At 36.9% G+C, this 26,009-nt stretch overlaps 1 protein-coding gene across 14 annotated transcripts in view; it reads right to left on the bottom strand.

Annotated features, from left to right (window-relative positions):
* The window catches only part of LOC117165626 (uncharacterized), a 97,584-nt gene that overhangs the window by 25,609 nt on the left and 45,966 nt on the right, over positions 1–26,009 (bottom strand). For 10 of the 14 annotated variants that reach the window (XM_076626254.1, XM_076626253.1, XM_076626256.1 and 7 more), the window contains 2 exons: positions 17,460–17,582; positions 5,044–5,166 (listed from right to left, as the gene is read on the bottom strand). In XM_076626254.1, coding sequence (XP_076482369.1) covers positions 5,044–5,166; positions 17,460–17,582 — 246 coding nt within the window. Of the gene's footprint in view, positions 1–3,282; positions 4,032–4,131; positions 4,354–4,454; positions 4,538–4,603; positions 4,657–5,043; positions 5,167–17,459; positions 17,583–26,009 lie in introns of those variants that run through there. The other 4 variants (XM_076626264.1, XM_076626265.1, XM_076626267.1 and 1 more) reach the window with 4 other exon arrangements.

Raw genomic sequence — 26,009 nt, 5'->3', positions numbered from 1 at the left:
AACGTTGATAGTAAACTATATTCGAGTTCAAGTAATAAACCCAGTAAAACCTTCGACGACCAACGGAGCAGCTGAGGTAAATGGCGCCAGACAGCGCCTACTCCTCAAGGTAAGAAAATTAATTTTGAGAATTTCCTTCTTCTCTGATAATTTCGTTGCCCTCGAGAATCGAATTAGAACTTCGTATCATCGGTCTCGTTTTATTTTCGCGAACGGTTTCGAAGATAGAATCATCGTTTAACCTTTAAATAAAAAGGAGTTGTCCGCTGTGTCGGCTTGTGCGAACGGTGTTTTCAGCTACTGAACCACCCACTGATCTTCGCATTCCTCCTCCCATTGTTGGCAGAATATTGCCCGTCTTTGGGCAAGGCTTGCGAAATCACACAAATCCCGCACAGAGAGGACTATTAAATACATCGTCGGGGTCAATCGAAAATTAAGAGAGATACCGGCATTGCTAATAACCGATATTCTTGCCACCGTCGCATGCGATTGTAAGAGAGTAATAGGAGAACAATTTCCCTTCGGAAATTTAATCAAAGGATCGTTCGCTGTGTTGGCTTGTGCAAACGGTGTTTTCGATTATCAAAACACCCGTCGATCTTCGCATTCCTCCTCCCACTGTTGGTAAAATACTACCCGTCTTTGGGCAAGGCTTGCGAAATCACACGAGTCCCACACAGAGAGGATCGTTAGAATCATCCTCGATTATTAAACTCGAAAGGCAAGAAGATCGTGGTAACAAAATCCATCGTAGGAAATGAATTGAGTTTCGGTTCTAACGGCAACCTGTTACAGTGAAACTAAAAGAGAAGAAGAAGTCGAACGTAAAAATAAATTATATATATATATATATATATATATATATATATATATATATATAAACGACGAAAAATCTCACATTCCTATCCGATCCAGCAACGCTAAAAATACATATATCCGGTTAATGAAATATATATATATAGGTAATAATCTAGGCGATTACACATTCAAATAAAATCCGTTCAACGACTACAAATAATTATTAATCCCAGCTTAAATCCTCTCCCGTGCCAGTATTCCTGCACATCGCAGGTTAGCCGAAAAGTGAAATTCGTTTACCAGTTGCATTAAGCATCAGTTAACGCTACCTATTAAACGGAAATTAATAGAAATAAAATATTTTGAAATAGTCCTTAGACTATTTCTGGTGGCAGCAACTACCGTATTTAATTAGAAATCTAAACTAGTATTACATACACAATAATATCATTTCAAATTATTTTCCTTCAGACTAAATTCAAACTCAACAACAAAAAAAAATTTTTCAGTAAACTCTAAATTTAAAATTTGATCGATGTCGATAAACTAATACGTAACATTTAATATATATATAGTAAATATTTTGGTGGCAGCGGTGGGATACGCTTCACGGAGGATTAAAGTTGGTTTAAACGGTTCGATACGCTCCACAGAGGACTAAGGTTGTCACGTTTGTCAATAAGATGTATATTTGAGAAACAATGGCGACTAAATTAAAATCGTTGGACAAAGACATGATCTTGGTGTTATCGGAAAAACTTAAAGCATGGGATGCGAATTTTCGCGACATGAGTACAACAATGAATAAATTACAAGACGATGTGCGTTCACTGAAAATAAAAAAGGAAATCAAGACACCCGTATCATCGCCGATAATTTCGCAAGCGACAATACCGATAGAAGTTAATCCCCAATCAATTAAGTTAAAAGATGCAATAGAGACAGTACCAGTGTTCGACGGACATCGACCCTCGGTATTTCGATTTTTAAGAGCATGCGAGCGCGCACGAAACATGGTTCCTAGGCATCAAGAATCTCAGTTAGTAAAATTATTAACAAATAAGCTTCGCGGGCACGCGTTCCTCGCCATAGAAGACACAGAAATAATAAGTTTAAACGATTTCGGGAATAAATTAAAAGATATGTTCGATCCGGGAAAAACGGTTAACGAATATAAAGGGGAATTAGCTACAATATTTCAACGACCGGGAGAAGATATTTTGGACTACATAGAGCGCGTCAAAGATCTCAGACTGGCAATAATGAACGGGGAAAGGTACGAGTACGGCACCGTATTTCAAGATAGGATAGATCGAGACACGAGGGAAGCTTTCGTTAAGGGGCTCCCAAACGAGGTGTATTTACGAGTAAAAATAGCAGGATACCAATCCTTGGACGATGCGTACCGCCAAGCCGTGAAAACAACGCGAGAATTAAAACAAGCGAACGATAGATTTCGATACCAACATCCGACACCTTCGAATAATTATAACCGAAACAACCGCCAGGACTGGAGATTTGTACCGCCGTCGCGGAAACACCTAAACAACCCGGGAATAGAAGAAAATGTCAGGAGAGAAACAAGAGCAATAACTTGGGAAGAAAAACGCACAAATAAATACCTCGATAGAGATCTAAATCAAAGGAGAGATGCTGATCATTTCAACCAACCAACTTTTCAATGCAAACACCACTCCGTTGCTGTGATAAGGGATAATTTCACGTTAAATAATAAGAGGACGCACGGTGCCATAGATAGGATCATGGGTGAGAAATTTTCTGAGTTGCCAAACAAGATAAATAATATTAGTGCCAAAGAACCTTCAGACGAAGCAGAAACTAGGAAATTGAACGACGAGACGACAGGCAACGCTTATCCACTGCCTAATATCACAGAGATATTGGACCCGCTGGGAAGTGCGAATTGCCTCTCCACGTTCGACTTGGCAAAGATACAAAAGCAAGACTCCACGAATTTCGTGAATGTCTCAACCATAATAGGAAAAGAGATAGCGAGTGTATCTCACTCAAAAACTTCTATAAAACCATCAGAGGGAAACTTTATCGAACTCAAAGCCAAATCATTAAATTGCAAAGAAGATCACACTATAGAAAATAAAAATATAGCTATCCCTAAATCCAAAACAGAATCTATAAGCAAAAAGGTTTGTAATAAAAATTCAAAGAATAATTCCAAATCTACCAAAAATATTCCTAAACGTTCCATACAAATAAATAATAATTTAATTATAATAAGCACTTCCAGTAAAACTATTCATCCTGAAAAGGTAGAGAAAAATAAAGGTGCTGTGAATAAAGTAAATGAAGAAGAAAAAAGGGTAACTAAGGAAAAGGATTCTAAACATTTTCAAGCTGAAGAAACGCAAGTTCAACGAGCTCAAAGAAATCAGAAGGGAGAAAACAGGGAATCACCAGTCGAAGATATATATAAAAACTTGAATAAATACGCTAGCCATTGGATTATAATTGGATTAAAAATACTTTATTGGTTACTACATCTAATATTTGACGTAGGTAACATAGTAAGTAGTGCTGATCTTATGATTCCCCCAGGAAAATATGGATGGTATCACACTATACTATATACAAAATATTTTTGGGTTAATATGGCTGCGGCACTCTCAAAAATTTGTATCTTAAATGCTATTAGCAAGCAATTGGATAATTGGATCGATGTCAGTAAACCTGCGTCTTGGCGCAAAATAAAAACTAAAATGAAGGAAAGGAACGAAACTCTCCCCGCACAAATTAGTTTTAGACACCTAGCCAGAGAACCTATTGGTGAAGTAACAATCGAAGAGAACATGGAACCAACATACGCAGAATATCTCGAAGATCTGTTCAATAAAATTAACACTGTACAACGAATGGCAAGAGAAAAATTGATAAAATCCAAACTAAGATCAAAAGAATATTACGACCGACGAATCAGCCCCCAAGATTTTAAAATAGGAGATTCGATATATCTACTAAAAGAACCTAGTAAGGAAAATTCTCCGATCAATATATTAGACGACACAAAGTGCTAGAAATCTTGCAGAACAAAACGTCAAGATTGAAGTAAAAGGGATTCCGCGAACAGTGCACTTAAACAAGTTGAAACTGGCGCATAATCGAAATAAGCAATGAATAAAGCGATTTCATTGGACAACGTAGTGCGGTAGTATATGTTATAGTGCTGTTCGTCGAATAACGCAGATACCGAACACCTAAAAGGAAAAAGGAAAATTATTATACGTGTTTCAATTACTGCTCAAATATAAAACGTGTTAACTCAATGAACAATTAACTAGCGAAAGTGGGAGTTACCTTGTGAACAAGTGATCAGCACACAAGAAAGTGTACGTGCAGGTATAAGTTATGGATTGTTGTTCGTGGAACGCAATGTATGACAGCTACCTGAAATAAGTGAATAAATTAGTTTCAATTGTCTCAGTGCAAAATACAAGGTTACTAAATGTTATAACTATATTATGGATAAATCAAAAGGGGGTGTGACACCGTTCATCGAACAATACAGATAGCGAAAACCTAAAAAGAAAAAGGAAAGTTATTATGTGTACTCCAATTATTGTTTAAATATACAACGTGTCGATTCAGTAAATAATTAAAAGAGGGAAAGTGAAAGTTACCTTGTAAACAAGTAATCACCATAAAAGAAGGTCTACGTGCAAAATAGGTTATGGCTCCCTACTAGCGGAACACCATGCACCAGCTGGAAATAAACGAACGAATTAACTTCAATAGCCTTAATGCAAAGAGCAGCATTGCTAAATGTTACCACGGTGCTGTGGAGGCTTGACATTGTTCGTCGAATGACACAGACAGCGGAAACTTGGAAAAGGAAAAGAAGTCTATTACGAATGCTCCAATTACTGTTTGCAAGTAAAACGTGCTAGTTCAACAACAACGAAAGCGCAACTCACCTCGCAAACAATCAATCACCGCACAAGGAAGTGTACATGCATGAATTTCGCAGATTAACAAGAAGGAATAAAATAGCTGATGAAGATAGAAAGTGGTTAGAAAATAATTAAGATAGATTAATTGAGAGTTAGTAATAAATATAACCGGAGTAAAAGGATATTTTATTATGTATTAATCTACGTAGTATTGTTATATTATTACATCTAACATGTAGAAGTGGATTTTGTAATGCACAATAGCGGTCGCACACACAATGCACTATACACATATTAAATTAAATGAATTAAACAGTACCTTTATAGCCACAGATATAAGACGATTGAAGGCAACCGTAGTAAGTATCCAAGGCATATCGAAGAATTGGACGACGTTGTGGGAATGATCCAGGTAAGTGACGCAGCATCAAATAAGTAGAATCTAAAGAATTACAGACAATGTTAATCTAACAAATAAATTTTAATCACTAATAAGGAACTGTTCCATTACATAAAATAATAACAAATAGCAAGTACATGCAATAATAAATTAATAGGGAAAATAAGGAAAGGTCAATAAACACATAAATGGGTTAGAAATTAACCAAGATGGACTAACTGAATATTGGCGACAAGACATGATTGAACTCAGTGCAAAGGAATAAAGTTATGCCACACGAAATAACTGGTAACACAATACACAAAACAATATTACAGAACACTACCAAATAAAATTATAGTGATTAACAATTAATTAGTTATTTCAACAACACGTCACTGTTGACATTAAACCAACGCCATAACAAAGAGACAAGCGAGCGACCATGTTGAAAAATTTGTCGCGCGCACATACAAATAACAGCCAATGCAATATAATACGGCATCATAATAGCAATGTTAGGTACTAATAAAAAAAAAAAAAAAAAAAAAAAAACACACACAAGAAAAGGGGAGAGAGTTAAGGAATAAATAACAACTAACATAATTATAACATATTATATATATTATATTATATACAAAGATACAGTATTCATACAAGGGAACAGATCCAAAAGAAAATTATATAAATGATATTATATATATATTAACTATTTTTATATGTGTGTACAGAACTGATGGCGAACTCATCAACCATTCTCTGAACGACTGACGGAAGAACACGAATAGCAATCCGCACAGAGGAACTGTAAAGTATTGGTACGCTACCCACGAAACCAAGTACTGATGCTATCCACCTGTAAACAAACAACATTTATAACTATGCATATAATTTTCACTTATGTTCACCAATATATATATACACGCATGTTGTAAAATAGGCGATATTTATGACATTCACTTCCATTGATAATGCAAGTGACTCATAAAATTGAGTCGTCGTATTTACCATTGCACGCACATATATATATATATATACTCGAAGACAAGGTACACTTGTAATATTTATTCCTATCGATAATATATATTTATATATTTATAACAATAAAACAAATCTCATTCATACTACTTACCAGTACGTATGCATATATCTATATAATTATAACTCAAGTAGAATTCATTATATTTATTTTTACCGATAACATGTACATAAAACCTAAAATAAAACAAGGTTTTAACAATAAAAAAAAAATAAATAAAAAAAATAATAATACATATAAATATAAAAATTTTCTTTCTATATATATACATATATTAATGATGATAAAAGGTTATTCTTATTTCTGATAAACTCGAAAGCGAAACGACAAACGACAACATTATACCATGATACACCACACAGAAGAAACTAATAGAGAACGCTTTAAGCTTGGCAAACTTACCGCCCGATGAATTCGCATACACCACAACCAAAAACACATGGCTTTGATCGTAGGAGAAGCGGTCCATATAGTCAAATGCATTCCAGTACAAGTAAAGGAACTCCACCCGGACGTGCGCCAAACGTGGCGATACTCAGCACCATCGTCATTGGCCACGAGCAGAATATATACCCAAAAGACTTCGATGCACTACTGGACCACGTCATGTTCCCGGCAGAAAATTCTGCAGTCTTGAACACATTGGCCAGAGGAGCAACAGGAAAAACAATCGTCCCTGGAACAGTAAACATCCTGGGAATGATGGACAAAAACACATTAACGACAATAGCGAAAATTGCCGTATCAGGTTTATGGACAGGTTTTATGGAATTTGGAACTGTCAGTGCAGCAATATTTGGAATACTCACAATATTTAAATTAATTAAGACAATAATAGATATAGCCGCACACGGATACCAGCTACGTTAAACTTACGGATGTGGAGCAATATACGGCCCAGTCACCCATCCGCTACTATACCTCAAAAGAAGACGAGATATCGATGATGAAACAGCACAACCTCAAGGGATATCGATAGCACCGGTAGTCATTCAAGTACCGACACCTGCGTTCGCCTTGAGCAAACTCAGAGATACCATCAGTCAAATTTCCTATGGAAATTTGAACTCCAGGGGCGGGGGTGTCACGTCCCGCGCTCTGCACGCGCCGTAACAAGAACAAGAAACCATTCTATACAAAACACGCGAGTAAGGATTTGGATGCACAAACGAACACGCGGCATCACGAAACGAAAGGAAGGATTAACAAACGAGGGCGATTAACAGATCCAACCAATAAATAAAATACATAATACAAACAATTCTAAATAAAACAGGAAATAAGAATAACTACTAATAGTTTAACGAATACATAAAACATACAATATCGTATTATTATTAGAAAATGAAGGTTACGTTGTCAGAAATATATATATGTGTGCGAATTCTATCAAACCGATAATCTAAGATACATACTTAAAACTAGCCTACATTCCGGTAAAGGATAAATAAATAATCGACATTTCATTTCGTATGAATACTACACCGCCAAGAAAATATGCATATGGATACGTATATATATATATGCATGTGTGCGCGTATGCTTTATATTATCGAATACTCTATAAAATAAACTACTCAAAACAATAAATAACGCAATCGAAGAATTACAAACACACAACATAAAATGTATATATATGCGTATATTCACACGAACAATACTTTAAAGCAATATTAATAAGTAAATGTCTAATTGCGGTAGAGTAAGGAAAACGAGCGGCAGACAATTACTTCGATATTAAACAAAATTTAAAGACCCGTTACTATAACTTTGCTGATGACATTTATGAGCAGCCATGTTAGATTTACACGCGTCACGGCGACAGGAATATTAAGGATCAATGGAAGTCGGGCGCGAGAAATAAATCATGAAAACATATTGTTAACACTTTTCTTTAATAAAATATGTGCGCAACTACAAATGTAAAAATATATATATATATATATAATCAATTAAAAAGGAGGAAATATAGAATTAAAATACATATATTTAACAAACATAAAATAGATATCATATTTAAAATATATATATGTCGGAGCGGACATTAGAATTAGGGTTAGGGGCGTGAAACGAATCTTCGTTTGGGTTACACGTTGTCGTTATGCAATAGAGAAGACATTGACTAGTGCAAATACGATTATTATAGAGCCGGACAAGTAACCGTGGTAGTTAGGCACTCGAGAAACTAATGACAATGATCCTAGGTTCAATAACGAATCCGCGGTCGACGGGATGATAGATGAACGTACTCACAAAATCTAAGTCGGATGCGTGATATTCACTGGTCGTAAAGGGTTACTCCTTTCATCAGTGAGATCGCGAACGAGAATGCCTTTCCCGTCCCGATGATGCTACAGAGGAAAACTATAATGGGGTGTGTCTAAGGATACGAGATCATCGGATTCGTCGAGAAAAGCCTTCGTTCAGAAAGTAAGGGAAATTGGCGTTGCTGCTAATTGGTCAATCTCCATATCGGTGGTTAGAAAAAGATGCTAGCCGCCTTCGAGGGAAAGTTGCTAGTGGGAGACGCCGCTCGTTGAAAAATATGTCTCCCCTATCTTCCCGTAGTTGGGACAAAGACTGTTTGTCTGTTTGAAGGACTTTAGTTAACTAAACCTTAAGATTTATAACGGGCCCTCGGGCTAGCCGAACATGTACTGCGGAGACGCATCGACATCTGGCAATCATCTTACTCGAAGAATAGGGTCTGCGTGTGGCGAGGCACGGGACAGAAACCGTTGGAATGTTTACTGTCGCGTGTCGCCACGAATATTTCCTTTAAGGAGAGCTATAGGATTACTCCATACCTTTGCTAGGCAAAGCGTTCGTCCCGTGACCGCGGCTGCGTTCGGCGACTGACTGTCGCCTCGAGCCCAAGCTCATTATCACAACTCTCGAACAATTACAATCGGATTGAATAACTACAATTGTTCAATTACAGACTCCGGTGTTCTTTCATCTCCGACATATATGTGTGCGCATTCTATCAAATAAATAATCTAAGATACATACTTAAAACTAGCCTACATTCCGGTAAAGAATTATAAAATAAGAACTACATTACGAAACATGCATGTCTGTAATATCGTGATATAATATATTTACAAGGAATGGATGATACAGATGTTAATCGGACAGAAAAAGACGATTGTTGTTCAACCTGAACTATTCACGCCAAACGTACAGAAAACAGCACAACTAAATAATTAGATAACGACTCGACTTTCACAAAATGCAATCAACACTCTCTCGGCAACGCCACTCGCAAACTCTGTTTCTCGACTCGCACTCTGCTCCTCGACTGACTCTCTGGCCGTTGTCGCATTCTGTTGTCTTTTTTTTAGGCACATGTGTTCTGCAGACGCTCGTAGCCAGGGTCACGTAGGTCTTTTCTACGAAACTATGCACTTGAAAAGACCGATGACACATTGATGGACTCGACGGCGCCTCGGCTCTCGCGACATTGTTCATGGTTCGCCCGATATCTCTTAGGCTTTTCGTCCACGATACTACATGTCTATATATAAATATATAAATTATATTCTAAACTAAACTACTATTAATGTATGCGCATTCTACATTATTGATTCAAATCGATAATCTAAGATACATACTTAAAACTAGCCTACATTCCGGTAAAGGATTATAAAATAAGAACTACATTACGAAACATGCATGTCTCTATATAAACATATAAATAATCTATTTTCTAAACTAAAACTACTACTAATAATCTACAAAAGAAATAGTAACAGCGACGCGAGAAAGGATAAGCAGTGTCAAAACAGAGGTACGGTTTCATATTTCAAGGAATCGAGAGGCCAAAGTATGTGAGCCGAAAAGTGTGTGTGTGTGAGAGGACGAGAGCAAGAGCGAGCACGACCGGGCAGGATTGTATTGGCGAAGAGCAGAGCTAATTGAGTCGTTGAAGAGTAGAGTCGTTAGAGGTTTCGAGTTGTCGAAGAGTAGAGTCGTTAGAGGTTACGAGTCGTCGAAGAGTAGAGTCGTGAGAATTGATAGAGTTGTTAGAGAGAGAGAGTGTGTGTGTTAGATTCGTTGTGACGAGAGTGATCAAATAACTGTAAAGTTATTTGATATAGATACGAGTATTGCATTTAGTTCCGTTAAATAAATATCGTTCTCTGTTCAATTTATATCTGTATATTCAATTTAATATTAATAAATTGTAAGTAATCAAAAAAAAATTTCTATCCTTATTTTTCGATATTACATATATATATATATATATATATGTATATATGTCGGAGATGAAAGGAAAGCCGAAGCCCTTCCTTGGAAATTTTGGGAACATCCTCTAGTACCTTAGCCTAGATTTTATTATAGTTGTAATTGCTTAAGATTTGTAATAAGCGCGATTGGGTTCGAGGTGACAATCGGTCGCTGAACGTAGCCACGGTCACGGGATGGATGTTTTATCTAACGGAGGTCTGGAGTGGTTGTATGTGTTTTCTGAGAAATGTGGTTGTGGCGGCATGCGGCCTCGAGAGCGGGCCGAGCCACGTGTGATGTTGCCTCGGAGGTGCCGATGCAATGGGACATACATTGTATTAGTAATCAAAACTCCAGGCAGAAACTGCCTAGCAACGGCGTTTGGAACTTTCTCGATGCTTCCAACGAGTGTGCCTAGCAACGGCGTTTGGAACCTTCTCGATGCTTCCAAACGGGTATAGAAAACAAAATGCAATCGTACAGGGAGAAAAATCTCCACGAGGCTGGCATTCTTGCGATTGCCTTGGAGAGTGATACATCGAGCATTTTCGACGATCGCATTTGCGTCTAAGTTAGTTTCGCTTAGTAAGGAGTTATCCCGGTGACCGTGGATTTGTTTGAACTCAAACATTGCTAATAGTATTATTTAATTTAATTATTCGTAGATCGTATTATTCATTAGGCTTAGTGTTTGTTAGACTTATTATTAGTTGTACTTATTATTTGTTAAGCTTAGTGATAGACCTGTATATACGTGTAAATAAAATCTCGGCTTTGTGAAACGATGGCTAGCCCACATGAAGAGTCGTCGCGCGCCCAAAATTCGAATCGTGATCCGACATATATATATGCATGTGTGCGCGTATGTTTTATATTATCGAATACTCTATAAAATAAACTACTCAAAACAATAAATAACGCAATCGAAGAATTACAAACACACAACATAAAATATATATATATGCGTATATTCATACGAACAATACTTTAAAGCAATATTAATAAGTAAATGTCTAATTGCGGTAGAGTAAGGAAAACGAGCGGCAGACAATTACTTCGATATTAAACAAAATTTAAAGACCCGTTACTATAACTTTGCTGATGACATTTATGAGCAGCCATGTTAGATTTACACGCGTCACGGCGACAGGAATATTAAGGATCAATGGAAGTCGGGCGCGAGAAATAAATCATGAAAACATATTGTTAACACTTTTCTTTAATAAAATATGTGCGCAACTACAAATGTAAAAATATATATATAATCAATTAAAAAGGAGGAAATATAGAATTAAAATACATATATTTAACAAACATAAAATAGATATCATATTTAAAATATATATATATATATATTTATCATACATAAAAACAAAAGCCGTTTAAAAGAAAAATAATAATAAGGAACTTCCGATGGTAATGCCTCCGCAAACATTGTTCGAACGTCGATCACCGAAACCTAGGGAAACAACAAGAAAGGGAAACCATCAAAATCGCAAAAACAATCATTAGCGTACCCCCAGCGAACCACCAGCCCGTGGGGGACGGCATTATAAATAAGCAAGCAACGTAGAGCAAAAAAGACTCGATAACTATCATTTAGCGATTAACATTATTATTCTGGTGAACATTATTAATTATCAATTCTCAAAGCTCAATTATCATTTATTATTCCGGTGAATATTCTTATTACGTTGCTCACTCATTAACATTATCGTTATAATACTCACCAATTATCGATCATCATTAACATCCTGGTGAATATTCTTATTACATTATTCTTTGTTCATTGTTATTGCGATCTTCGTTATTACGGTTTATAATTATTTTGTTCACTTTTGTTAATTATTTCGTTACTACGTTCGTTATTGCGCTCATCTTTAGAAATTTTGTATAGTATTTTGCGCTTCGGAGTCTATAGTTTTCCGTCAAGAAAAGAGAGCCGCGACTAAGTAAAAAGAAAATTTTATCTTGAACGCGCATTGTAATTGCGGTATTAATCTAGTCAGTAAATTGTTCTGTCCGTATCGAAATAGAAAAATAAAGTAAACGTTGATAGTAAACTATATTCGAGTTCAAGTAATAAACCCAGTAAAACCTTCGACGACCAACGGAGCAGCTGAGGTAAATGGCGCCAGACAGCGCCTACTCCTCAAGGTAAGAAAATTAATTTTGAGAATTTCCTTCTTCTCTGATAATTTCGTTGCCCTCGAGAATCGAATTAGAACTTCGTATCATCGGTCTCGTTTTATTTTCGCGAACGGTTTCGAAGATAGAATCATCGTTTAACCTTTAAATAAAAAGGAGTTGTCCGCTGTGTCGGCTTGTGCGAACGGTGTTTTCAGCTACTGAACCACCCACTGATCTTCGCATTCCTCCTCCCATTGTTGGCAGAATATTGCCCGTCTTTGGGCAAGGCTTGCGAAATCACACAAATCCCGCACAGAGAGGACTATTAAATACATCGTCGGGGTCAATCGAAAATTAAGAGAGATACCGGCATTGCTAATAACCGATATTCTTGCCACCGTCGCATGCGATTGTAAGAGAGTAATAGGAGAACAATTTCCCTTCGGAAATTTAATCAAAGGATCGTTCGCTGTGTTGGCTTGTGCAAACGGTGTTTTCGATTATCAAAACACCCGTCGATCTTCGCATTCCTCCTCCCACTGTTGGTAAAATACTACCCGTCTTTGGGCAAGGCTTGCGAAATCACACGAGTCCCACACAGAGAGGATCGTTAGAATCATCCTCGATTATTAAACTCGAAAGGCAAGAAGATCGTGGTAACAAAATCCATCGTAGGAAATGAATTGAGTTTCGGTTCTAACGGCAACCTGTTACAGTGAAACTAAAAGAGAAGAAGAAGTCGAACGTAATAAATTATATATATATATATATATATATATATATATATATATATATATAACGACGAAAAATCTCACATTCCTATCCGATCCAGCAACGCTAAAAATACATATATCCGGTTAATGAAATATATATATATAGGTAATAATCTAGGCGATTACACATTCAAATAAAATCCGTTCAACGACTACAAATAATTATTAATCCCAGCTTAAATCCTCTCCCGTGCCAGTATTCCTGCACATCGCAGGTTAGCCGAAAAGTGAAATTCGTTTACCAGTTGCATTAAGCATCAGTTAACGCTACCTATTAAACGGAAATTAATAGAAATAAAATATTTTGAAATAGTCCTTAGACTATTTCTGGTGGCAGCAACTACCGTATTTAATTAGAAATCTAAACTAGTATTACATACACAATAATATCATTTCAAATTATTTTCCTTCAGACTAAATTCAAACTCAACAACAAAAAAAAATTTTTCAGTAAACTCTAAATTTAAAATTTGATCGATGTCGATAAACTAATACGTAACATTTAATATATATATAGTAAATATTTTGGTGGCAGCGGTGGGATACGCTTCACGGAGGATTAAAGTTGGTTTAAACGGTTCGATACGCTCCACAGAGGACTAAGGTTGTCACGTTTGTCAATAAGATGTATATTTGAGAAACAATGGCGACTAAATTAAAATCGTTGGACAAAGACATGATCTTGGTGTTATCGGAAAAACTTAAAGCATGGGATGCGAATTTTCGCGACATGAGTACAACAATGAATAAATTACAAGACGATGTGCGTTCACTGAAAATAAAAAAGGAAATCAAGACACCCGTATCATCGCCGATAATTTCGCAAGCGACAATACCGATAGAAGTTAATCCCCAATCAATTAAGTTAAAAGATGCAATAGAGACAGTACCAGTGTTCGACGGACATCGACCCTCGGTATTTCGATTTTTAAGAGCATGCGAGCGCGCACGAAACATGGTTCCTAGGCATCAAGAATCTCAGTTAGTAAAATTATTAACAAATAAGCTTCGCGGGCACGCGTTCCTCGCCATAGAAGACACAGAAATAATAAGTTTAAACGATTTCGGGAATAAATTAAAAGATATGTTCGATCCGGGAAAAACGGTTAACGAATATAAAGGGGAATTAGCTACAATATTTCAACGACCGGGAGAAGATATTTTGGACTACATAGAGCGCGTCAAAGATCTCAGACTGGCAATAATGAACGGGGAAAGGTACGAGTACGGCACCGTATTTCAAGATAGGATAGATCGAGACACGAGGGAAGCTTTCGTTAAGGGGCTCCCAAACGAGGTGTATTTACGAGTAAAAATAGCAGGATACCAATCCTTGGACGATGCGTACCGCCAAGCCGTGAAAACAACGCGAGAATTAAAACAAGCGAACGATAGATTTCGATACCAACATCCGACACCTTCGAATAATTATAACCGAAACAACCGCCAGGACTGGAGATTTGTACCGCCGTCGCGGAAACACCTAAACAACCCGGGAATAGAAGAAAATGTCAGGAGAGAAACAAGAGCAATAACTTGGGAAGAAAAACGCACAAATAAATACCTCGATAGAGATCTAAATCAAAGGAGAGATGCTGATCATTTCAACCAACCAACTTTTCAATGCAAACACCACTCCGTTGCTGTGATAAGGGATAATTTCACGTTAAATAATAAGAGGACGCACGGTGCCATAGATAGGATCATGGGTGAGAAATTTTCTGAGTTGCCAAACAAGATAAATAATATTAGTGCCAAAGAACCTTCAGACGAAGCAGAAACTAGGAAATTGAACGACGAGACGACAGGCAACGCTTATCCACTGCCTAATATCACAGAGATATTGGACCCGCTGGGAAGTGCGAATTGCCTCTCCACGTTCGACTTGGCAAAGATACAAAAGCAAGACTCCACGAATTTCGTGAATGTCTCAACCATAATAGGAAAAGAGATAGCGAGTGTATCTCACTCAAAAACTTCTATAAAACCATCAGAGGGAAACTTTATCGAACTCAAAGCCAAATCATTAAATTGCAAAGAAGATCACACTATAGAAAATAAAAATATAGCTATCCCTAAATCCAAAACAGAATCTATAAGCAAAAAGGTTTGTAATAAAAATTCAAAGAATAATTCCAAATCTACCAAAAATATTCCTAAACGTTCCATACAAATAAATAATAATTTAATTATAATAAGCACTTCCAGTAAAACTATTCATCCTGAAAAGGTAGAGAAAAATAAAGGTGCTGTGAATAAAGTAAATGAAGAAGAAAAAAGGGTAACTAAGGAAAAGGATTCTAAACATTTTCAAGCTGAAGAAACGCAAGTTCAACGAGCTCAAAGAAATCAGAAGGGAGAAAACAGGGAATCACCAGTCGAAGATATATATAAAAACTTGAATAAATACGCTAGCCATTGGATTATAATTGGATTAAAAATACTTTATTGGTTACTACATCTAATATTTGACGTAGGTAACATAGTAAGTAGTGCTGATCTTATGATTCCCCCAGGAAAATATGGATGGTATCACACTATACTATATACAAAATATTTTTGGGTTAATATGGCTGCGGCACTCTCAAAAATTTGTATCTTAAATGCTATTAGCAAGCAATTGGATAATTGGATCGATGTCAGTAAACCTGCGTCTTGGCGCAAAATAAAAACTAAAATGAAGGAAAGGAACGAAACTCTCCCCGCACAAATTAGTTTTAGACACCTAGCCAGAGAACCTATTGGTGAAGTAACAATCGAAGAGAACATGGAACCAACATACGCAGAATATCTCGAAGATCTGTTCAATAAAATTAACACTGTACAACGAATGGCAAGAGAAAAATTGATAAAATCCAAACTAAGATCAAAAGAATATTACGACCGACGAATCAGCCCCCAAGATTTTAAAATAGGAGATTCGATATATCTACTAAAAGAACCTAGTAAGGAAAATTCTCCGATCAATATATTAGACGACACAAAGTGCTAGAAATCTTGCAGAACAAAACGTCAAGATTGAAGTAAAAGGGATTCCGCGAACAGTGCACTTAAACAAGTTGAAACTGGCGCATAATCGAAATAAGCAATGAATAAAGCGATTTCATTGGACAACGTAGTGCGGTAGTATATGTTATAGTGCTGTTCGTCGAATAACGCAGATACCGAACACCTAAAAGGAAAAAGGAAAATTATTATACGTGTTTCAATTACTGCTCAAATATAAAACGTGTTAACTCAATGAACAATTAACTAGCGAAAGTGGGAGTTACCTTGTGAACAAGTGATCAGCACACAAGAAAGTGTACGTGCAGGTATAAGTTATGGATTGTTGTTCGTGGAACGCAATGTATGACAGCTACCTGAAATAAGTGAATAAATTAGTTTCAATTGTCTCAGTGCAAAATACAAGGTTACTAAATGTTATAACTATATTATGGATAAATCAAAAGGGGGTGTGACACCGTTCATCGAACAATACAGATAGCGAAAACCTAAAAAGAAAAAGGAAAGTTATTATGTGTACTCCAATTATTGTTTAAATATACAACGTGTCGATTCAGTAAATAATTAAAAGAGGGAAAGTGAAAGTTACCTTGTAAACAAGTAATCACCATAAAAGAAGGTCTACGTGCAAAATAGGTTATGGCTCCCTACTAGCGGAACACCATGCACCAGCTGGAAATAAACGAACGAATTAACTTCAATAGCCTTAATGCAAAGAGCAGCATTGCTAAATGTTACCACGGTGCTGTGGAGGCTTGACATTGTTCGTCGAATGACACAGACAGCGGAAACTTGGAAAAGGAAAAGAAGTCTATTACGAATGCTCCAATTACTGTTTGCAAGTAAAACGTGCTAGTTCAACAACAACGAAAGCGCAACTCACCTCGCAAACAATCAATCACCGCACAAGGAAGTGTACATGCATGAATTTCGCAGATTAACAAGAAGGAATAAAATAGCTGATGAAGATAGAAAGTGGTTAGAAAATAATTAAGATAGATTAATTGAGAGTTAGTAATAAATATAACCGGAGTAAAAGGATATTTTATTATGTATTAATCTACGTAGTATTGTTATATTATTACATCTAACATGTAGAAGTGGATTTTGTAATGCACAATAGCGGTCGCACACACAATGCACTATACACATATTAAATTAAATGAATTAAACAGTACCTTTATAGCCACAGATATAAGACGATTGAAGGCAACCGTAGTAAGTATCCAAGGCATATCGAAGAATTGGACGACGTTGTGGGAATGATCCAGGTAAGTGACGCAGCATCAAATAAGTAGAATCTAAAGAATTACAGACAATGTTAATCTAACAAATAAATTTTAATCACTAATAAGGAACTGTTCCATTACATAAAATAATAACAAATAGCAAGTACATGCAATAATAAATTAATAGGGAAAATAAGGAAAGGTCAATAAACACATAAATGGGTTAGAAATTAACCAAGATGGACTAACTGAATATTGGCGACAAGACATGATTGAACTCAGTGCAAAGGAATAAAGTTATGCCACACGAAATAACTGGTAACACAATACACAAAACAATATTACAGAACACTACCAAATAAAATTATAGTGATTAACAATTAATTAGTTATTTCAACAACACGTCACTGTTGACATTAAACCAACGCCATAACAAAGAGACAAGCGAGCGACCATGTTGAAAAATTTGTCGCGCGCACATACAAATAACAGCCAATGCAATATAATACGGCATCATAATAGCAATGTTAGGTACTAATAAAAAAAAAAAAAAAAAAAAAAACACACACAAGAAAAGGGGAGAGAGTTAAGGAATAAATAACAACTAACATAATTATAACATATTATATATATTATATTATATACAAAGATACAGTATTCATACAAGGGAACAGATCCAAAAGAAAATTATATAAATGATATTATATATATATTAACTATTTTTATATGTGTGTACAGAACTGATGGCGAACTCATCAACCATTCTCTGAACGACTGACGGAAGAACACGAATAGCAATCCGCACAGAGGAACTGTAAAGTATTGGTACGCTACCCACGAAACCAAGTACTGATGCTATCCACCTGTAAACAAACAACATTTATAACTATGCATATAATTTTCACTTATGTTCACCAATATATATATACACGCATGTTGTAAAATAGGCGATATTTATGACATTCACTTCCATTGATAATGCAAGTGACTCATAAAATTGAGTCGTCGTATTTACCATTGCACGCACATATATATATATATATACTCGAAGACAAGGTACACTTGTAATATTTATTCCTATCGATAATATATATTTATATATTTATAACAATAAAACAAATCTCATTCATACTACTTACCAGTACGTATGCATATATCTATATAATTATAACTCAAGTAGAATTCATTATATTTATTTTTACCGATAACATGTACATAAAACCTAAAATAAAACAAGGTTTTAACAATAAAAAAAAAATAAATAAAAAAAATAATAATACATATAAATATAAAAATTTTCTTTCTATATATATACATATATTAATGATGATAAAAGGTTATTCTTATTTCTGATAAACTCGAAAGCGAAACGACAAACGACAACATTATACCATGATACACCACACAGAAGAAACTAATAGAGAACGCTTTAAGCTTGGCAAACTTACCGCCCGATGAATTCGCATACACCACAACCAAAAACACATGGCTTTGATCGTAGGAGAAGCGGTCCATATAGTCAAATGCATTCCAGTACAAGTAAAGGAACTCCACCCGGACGTGCGCCAAACGTGGCGATACTCAGCACCATCGTCATTGGCCACGAGCAGAATATATACCCAAAAGACTTCGATGCACTACTGGACCACGTCATGTTCCCGGCAGAAAATTCTGCAGTCTTGAACACATTGGCCAGAGGAGCAACAGGAAAAACAATCGTCCCTGGAACAGTAAACATCCTGGGAATGATGGACAAAAACACATTAACGACAATAGCGAAAATTGCCGTATCAGGTTTATGGACAGGTTTTATGGAATTTGGAACTGTCAGTGCAGCAATATTTGGAATACTCACAATATTTAAATTAATTAAGACAATAATAGATATAGCCGCACACGGATACCAGCTACGTGAAACTTACGGATGTGGAGCAATATACGGCCCAGTCACCCATCCGCTACTATACCTCAAAAGAAGACGAGATATCGATGATGAAACAGCACAACCTCAAGGGATATCGATAGCACCGGTAGTCATTCAAGTACCGACACCTGCGTTCGCCTTGAGCAAACTCAGAGATACCATCAGTCAAATTTCCTATGGAAATTTGAACTCCAGGGGCGGGGGTGTCACGTCCCGCGCTCTGCACGCGCCGTAACAAGAACAAGAAACCATTCTATACAAAACACGCGAGTAAGGATTTGGATGCACAAACGAACACGCGGCATCACGAAACGAAAGGAAGGATTAACAAACGAGGGCGATTAACAGATCCAACCAATAAATAAAATACATAATACAAACAATTCTAAATAAAACAGGAAATAAGAATAACTACTAATAGTTTAACGAATACATAAAACATACAATATCGTATTATTATTAGAAAATGAAGGTTACGTTGTCAGAAATATATATATGTGTGCGAATTCTATCAAACCGATAATCTAAGATACATACTTAAAACTAGCCTACATTCCGGTAAAGGATAAATAAATAATCGACATTTCATTTCGTATGAATACTACACCGCCAAGAAAATATGCATATGGATACGTATATATATATATGCATGTGTGCGCGTATGCTTTATATTATCGAATACTCTATAAAATAAACTACTCAAAATAATAAATAACGCAATCGAAGAATTACAAACACACAACATAAAATGTATATATATGCGTATATTCACACGAACAATACTTTAAAGCAATATTAATAAGTAAATGTCTAATTGCGGTAGAGTAAGGAAAACGAGCGGCAGACAATTACTTCGATATTAAACAAAATTTAAAGACCCGTTACTATAACTTTGCTGATGACATTTATGAGCAGCCATGTTAGATTTACACGCGTCACGGCGACAGGAATATTAAGGATCAATGGAAGTCGGGCGCGAGAAATAAATCATGAAAACATATTGTTAACACTTTTCTTTAATAAAATATGTGCGCAACTACAAATGTAAAAATATATATATATATATAATCAATTAAAAAGGAGGAAATATAGAATTAAAATACATATATTTAACAAACATAAAATAGATATCATATTTAAAATATATATATGTCGGAGCGGACATTAGAATTAGGGTTAGGGGCGTGAAACGAATCTTCGTTTGGGTTACACGTTGTCGTTATGCAATAGAGAAGACATTGACTAGTGCAAATACGATTATTATAGAGCCGGACAAGTAACCGTGGTAGTTAGGCACTCGAGAAACTAATGACAATGATCCTAGGTTCAATAACGAATCCGCGGTCGACGGGATGATAGATGAACGTACTCACAAAATCTAAGTCGGATGCGTGATATTCACTGGTCGTAAAGGGTTACTCCTTTCATCAGTGAGATCGCGAACGAGAATGCCTTTCCCGTCCCGATGATGCTACAGAGGAAAACTATAATGGGGTGTGTCTAAGGATACGAGATCATCGGATTCGTCGAGAAAAGCCTTCGTTCAGAAAGTAAGGGAAATTGGCGTTGCTGCTAATTGGTCAATCTCCATATCGGTGGTTAGAAAAAGATGCTAGCCGCCTTCGAGGGAAAGTTGCTAGTGGGAGACGCCGCTCGTTGAAAAATATGTCTCCCCTATCTTCCCGTAGTTGGGACAAAGACTGTTTGTCTGTTTGAAGGACTTTAGTTAACTAAACCTTAAGATTTATAACGGGCCCTCGGGCTAGCCGAACATGTACTGCGGAGACGCATCGACATCTGGCAATCATCTTACTCGAAGAATAGGGTCTGCGTGTGGCGAGGCACGGGACAGAAACCGTTGGAATGTTTACTGTCGCGTGTCGCCACATATTTCCTTTAAGGAGAGCTATAGGATTACTCCATACCTTTGCTAGGCAAAGCGTTCGTCCCGTGACCGCGGCTGCGTTCGGCGACTGACTGTCGCCTCGAGCCCAAGCTCATTATCACAACTCTCGAACAATTACAATCGGATTGAATAACTACAATTGTTCAATTACAGACTCCGGTGTTCTTTCATCTCCGACATATATGTGTGCGCATTCTATCAAATAAATAATCTAAGATACATACTTAAAACTAGCCTACATTCCGGTAAAGAATTATAAAATAAGAACTACATTACGAAACATGCATGTCTGTAATATCGTGATATAATATATTTACAAGGAATGGATGATACAGATGTTAATCGGACAGAAAAAGACGATTGTTGTTCAACCTGAACTATTCACGCCAAACGTACAGAAAACAGCACAACTAAATAATTAGATAACGACTCGACTTTCACAAAATGCAATCAACACTCTCTCGGCAACGCCACTCGCAAACTCTGTTTCTCGACTCGCACTCTGCTCCTCGACTCGCACTCTGCTCCTCGACTGACTCTCTGGCCGTTGTCGCATTCTGTTGTCTTTTTTTTAGGCACATGTGTTCTGCAGACGCTCGTAGCCAGGGTCACGTAGGTCTTTTCTACGAAACTATGCACTTGAAAAGACCGATGACACATTGATGGACTCGACGGCGCCTCGGCTCTCGCGACATTGTTCATGGTTCGCCCGATATCTCTTAGGCTTTTCGTCCACGATACTACATGTCTATATATAAATATATAAATTATATTCTAAACTAAACTACTATTAATGTATGCGCATTCTACATTATTGATTCAAATCGATAATCTAAGATACATACTTAAAACTAGCCTACATTCCGGTAAAGGATTATAAAATAAGAACTACATTACGAAACATGCATGTCTCTATATAAACATATAAATAATCTATTTTCTAAACTAAAACTACTACTAATAATCTACAAAAGAAATAGTAACAGCGACGCGAGAAAGGATAAGCAGTGTCAAAACAGAGGTACGGTTTCATATTTCAAGGAATCGAGAGGCCAAAGTATGTGAGCCGAAAAGTGTGTGTGTGTGAGAGGACGAGAGCAAGAGCGAGCACGACCGGGCAGGATTGTATTGGCGAAGAGCAGAGCTAATTGAGTCGTTGAAGAGTAGAGTCGTTAGAGGTTTCGAGTTGTCGAAGAGTAGAGTCGTTAGAGGTTACGAGTCGTCGAAGAGTAGAGTCGTGAGAATTGATAGAGTTGTTAGAGAGAGAGAGTGTGTGTGTTAGATTCGTTGTGACGAGAGTGATCAAATAACTGTAAAGTTATTTGATATAGATACGAGTATTGCATTTAGTTCCGTTAAATAAATATCGTTCTCTGTTCAATTTATATCTGTATATTCAATTTAATATTAATAAATTGTAAGTAATCAAAAAAAAATTTCTATCCTTATTTTTCGATATTACATATATATATATATATATATATATGTATATATGTCGGAGATGAAAGGAAAGCCGAAGCCCTTCCTTGGAAATTTTGGGAACATCCTCTAGTACCTTAGCCTAGATTTTATTATAGTTGTAATTGCTTAAGATTTGTAATAAGCGCGATTGGGTTCGAGGTGACAATCGGTCGCTGAACGTAGCCACGGTCACGGGATGGATGTTTTATCTAACGGAGGTCTGGAGTGGTTGTATGTGTTTTCTGAGAAATGTGGTTGTGGCGGCATGCGGCCTCGAGAGCGGGCCGAGCCACGTGTGATGTTGCCTCGGAGGTGCCGATGCAATGGGACATACATTGTATTAGTAATCAAAACTCCAGGCAGAAACTGCCTAGCAACGGCGTTTGGAACTTTCTCGATGCTTCCAACGAGTGTGCCTAGCAACGGCGTTTGGAACCTTCTCGATGCTTCCAAACGGGTATAGAAAACAAAATGCAATCGTACAGGGAGAAAAATCTCCACGAGGCTGGCATTCTTGCGATTGCCTTGGAGAGTGATACATCGAGCATTTTCGACGATCGCATTTGCGTCTAAGTTAGTTTCGCTTAGTAAGGAGTTATCCCGGTGACCGTGGATTTGTTTGAACTCAAACATTGCTAATAGTATTATTTAATTTAATTATTCGTAGATCGTATTATTCATTAGGCTTAGTGTTTGTTAGACTTATTATTAGTTGTACTTATTATTTGTTAAGCTTAGTGATAGACCTGTATATACGTGTAAATAAAATCTCGGCTTTGTGAAACGATGGCTAGCCCACATGAAGAGTCGTCGCGCGCCCAAAATTCGAATCGTGATCCGACATATATATATGCATGTGTGCGCGTATGTTTTATATTATCGAATACTCTATAAAATAAACTACTCAAAACAATAAATAACGCAATCGAAGAATTACAAACACACAACATAAAATATATATATATGCGTATATTCACACGAACAATACTTTAAAGCAATATTAATAAGTAAATGTCTAATTGCGGTAGAGTAAGGAAAACGAGCGGCAGACAATTACTTCGATATTAAACAAAATTTAAAGACCCGTTACTATAACTTTGCTGATGACATTTATGAGCAGCCATGTTAGATTTACACGCGTCACGGCGACAGGAATATTAAGGATCAATGGAAGTCGGGCGCGAGAAATAAATCATGAAAACATATTGTTAACACTTTTCTTTAATAAAATATGTGCGCAACTACAAATGTAAAAATATATATATATATATAATCAATTAAAAAGGAGGAAATATAGAATTAAAATACATATATTTAACAAACATAAAATAGATATCATATTTAAAATATATATATGTCGGAGCGGACATTAGAATTAGGGTTAGGGGCGTGAAACGAATCTTCGTTTGGGTTACACGTTGTCGTTATGCAATAGAGAAGACATTGACTAGTGCAAATACGATTATTATAGAGCCGGACAAGTAACCGTGGTAGTTAGGCACTCGAGAAACTAATGACAATGATCCTAGGTTCAATAACGAATCCGCGGTCGACGGGATGATAGATGAACGTACTCACAAAATCTAAGTCGGATGCGTGATATTCACTGGTCGTAAAGGGTTACTCCTTTCATCAGTGAGATCGCGAACGAGAATGCCTTTCCCGTCCCGATGATGCTACAGAGGAAAACTATAATGGGGTGTGTCTAAGGATACGAGATCATCGGATTCGTCGAGAAAAGCCTTCGTTCAGAAAGTAAGGGAAATTGGCGTTGCTGCTAATTGGTCAATCTCCATATCGGTGGTTAGAAAAAGATGCTAGCCGCCTTCGAGGGAAAGTTGCTAGTGGGAGACGCCGCTCGTTGAAAAATATGTCTCCCCTATCTTCCCGTAGTTGGGACAAAGACTGTTTGTCTGTTTGAAGGACTTTAGTTAACTAAACCTTAAGATTTATAACGGGCCCTCGGGCTAGCCGAACATGTACTGCGGAGACGCATCGACATCTGGCAATCATCTTACTCGAAGAATAGGGTCTGCGTGTGGCGAGGCACGGGACAGAAACCGTTGGAATGTTTACTGTCGCGTGTCGCCACGAATATTTCCTTTAAGGAGAGCTATAGGATTACTCCATACCTTTGCTAGGCAAAGCGTTCGTCCCGTGACCGCGGCTGCGTTCGGCGACTGACTGTCGCCTCGAGCCCAAGCTCATTATCACAACTCTCGAACAATTACAATCGGATTGAATAACTACAATTGTTCAATTACAGACTCCGGTGTTCTTTCATCTCCGACATATATGTGTGCGCATTCTATCAAATAAATAATCTAAGATACATACTTAAAACTAGCCTACATTCCGGTAAAGAATTATAAAATAAGAACTACATTACGAAACATGCATGTCTGTAATATCGTGATATAATATATTTACAAGGAATGGATGATACAGATGTTAATCGGACAGAAAAAGACGATTGTTGTTCAACCTGAACTATTCACGCCAAACGTACAGAAAACAGCACAACTAAATAATTAGATAACGACTCGACTTTCACAAAATGCAATCAACACTCTCTCGGCAACGCCACTCGCAAACTCTGTTTCTCGACTCGCACTCTGCTCCTCGACTGACTCTCTGGCCGTTGTCGCATTCTGTTGTCTTTTTTTTAGGCACATGTGTTCTGCAGACGCTCGTAGCCAGGGTCACGTAGGTCTTTTCTACGAAACTATGCACTTGAAAAGACCGATGACACATTGATGGACTCGACGGCGCCTCGGCTCTCGCGACATTGTTCATGGTTCGCCCGATATCTCTTAGGCTTTTCGTCCACGATACTACATGTCTATATATAAATATATAAATTATATTCTAAACTAAACTACTATTAATGTATGCGCATTCTACATTATTGATTCAAATCGATAATCTAAGATACATACTTAAAACTAGCCTACATTCCGGTAAAGGATTATAAAATAAGAACTACATTACGAAACATGCATGTCTCTATATAAACATATAAATAATCTATTTTCTAAACTAAAACTACTACTAATAATCTACAAAAGAAATAGTAACAGCGACGCGAGAAAGGATAAGCAGTGTCAAAACAGAGGTACGGTTTCATATTTCAAGGAATCGAGGGGCCAAAGTATGTGAGCCGAAAAGTGTGTGTGTGTGAGAGGACGAGAGCAAGAGCGAGCACGAC

This window comes from Bombus vancouverensis, chromosome 18 (genome assembly GCF_051014615.1).
Source record: "Bombus vancouverensis nearcticus chromosome 18, iyBomVanc1_principal, whole genome shotgun sequence".
Classification (NCBI taxonomy): Eukaryota; Metazoa; Arthropoda; class Insecta; order Hymenoptera; family Apidae; genus Bombus; species Bombus vancouverensis.
This window is presented reverse-complemented; position numbering and strand designations above follow the sequence as displayed.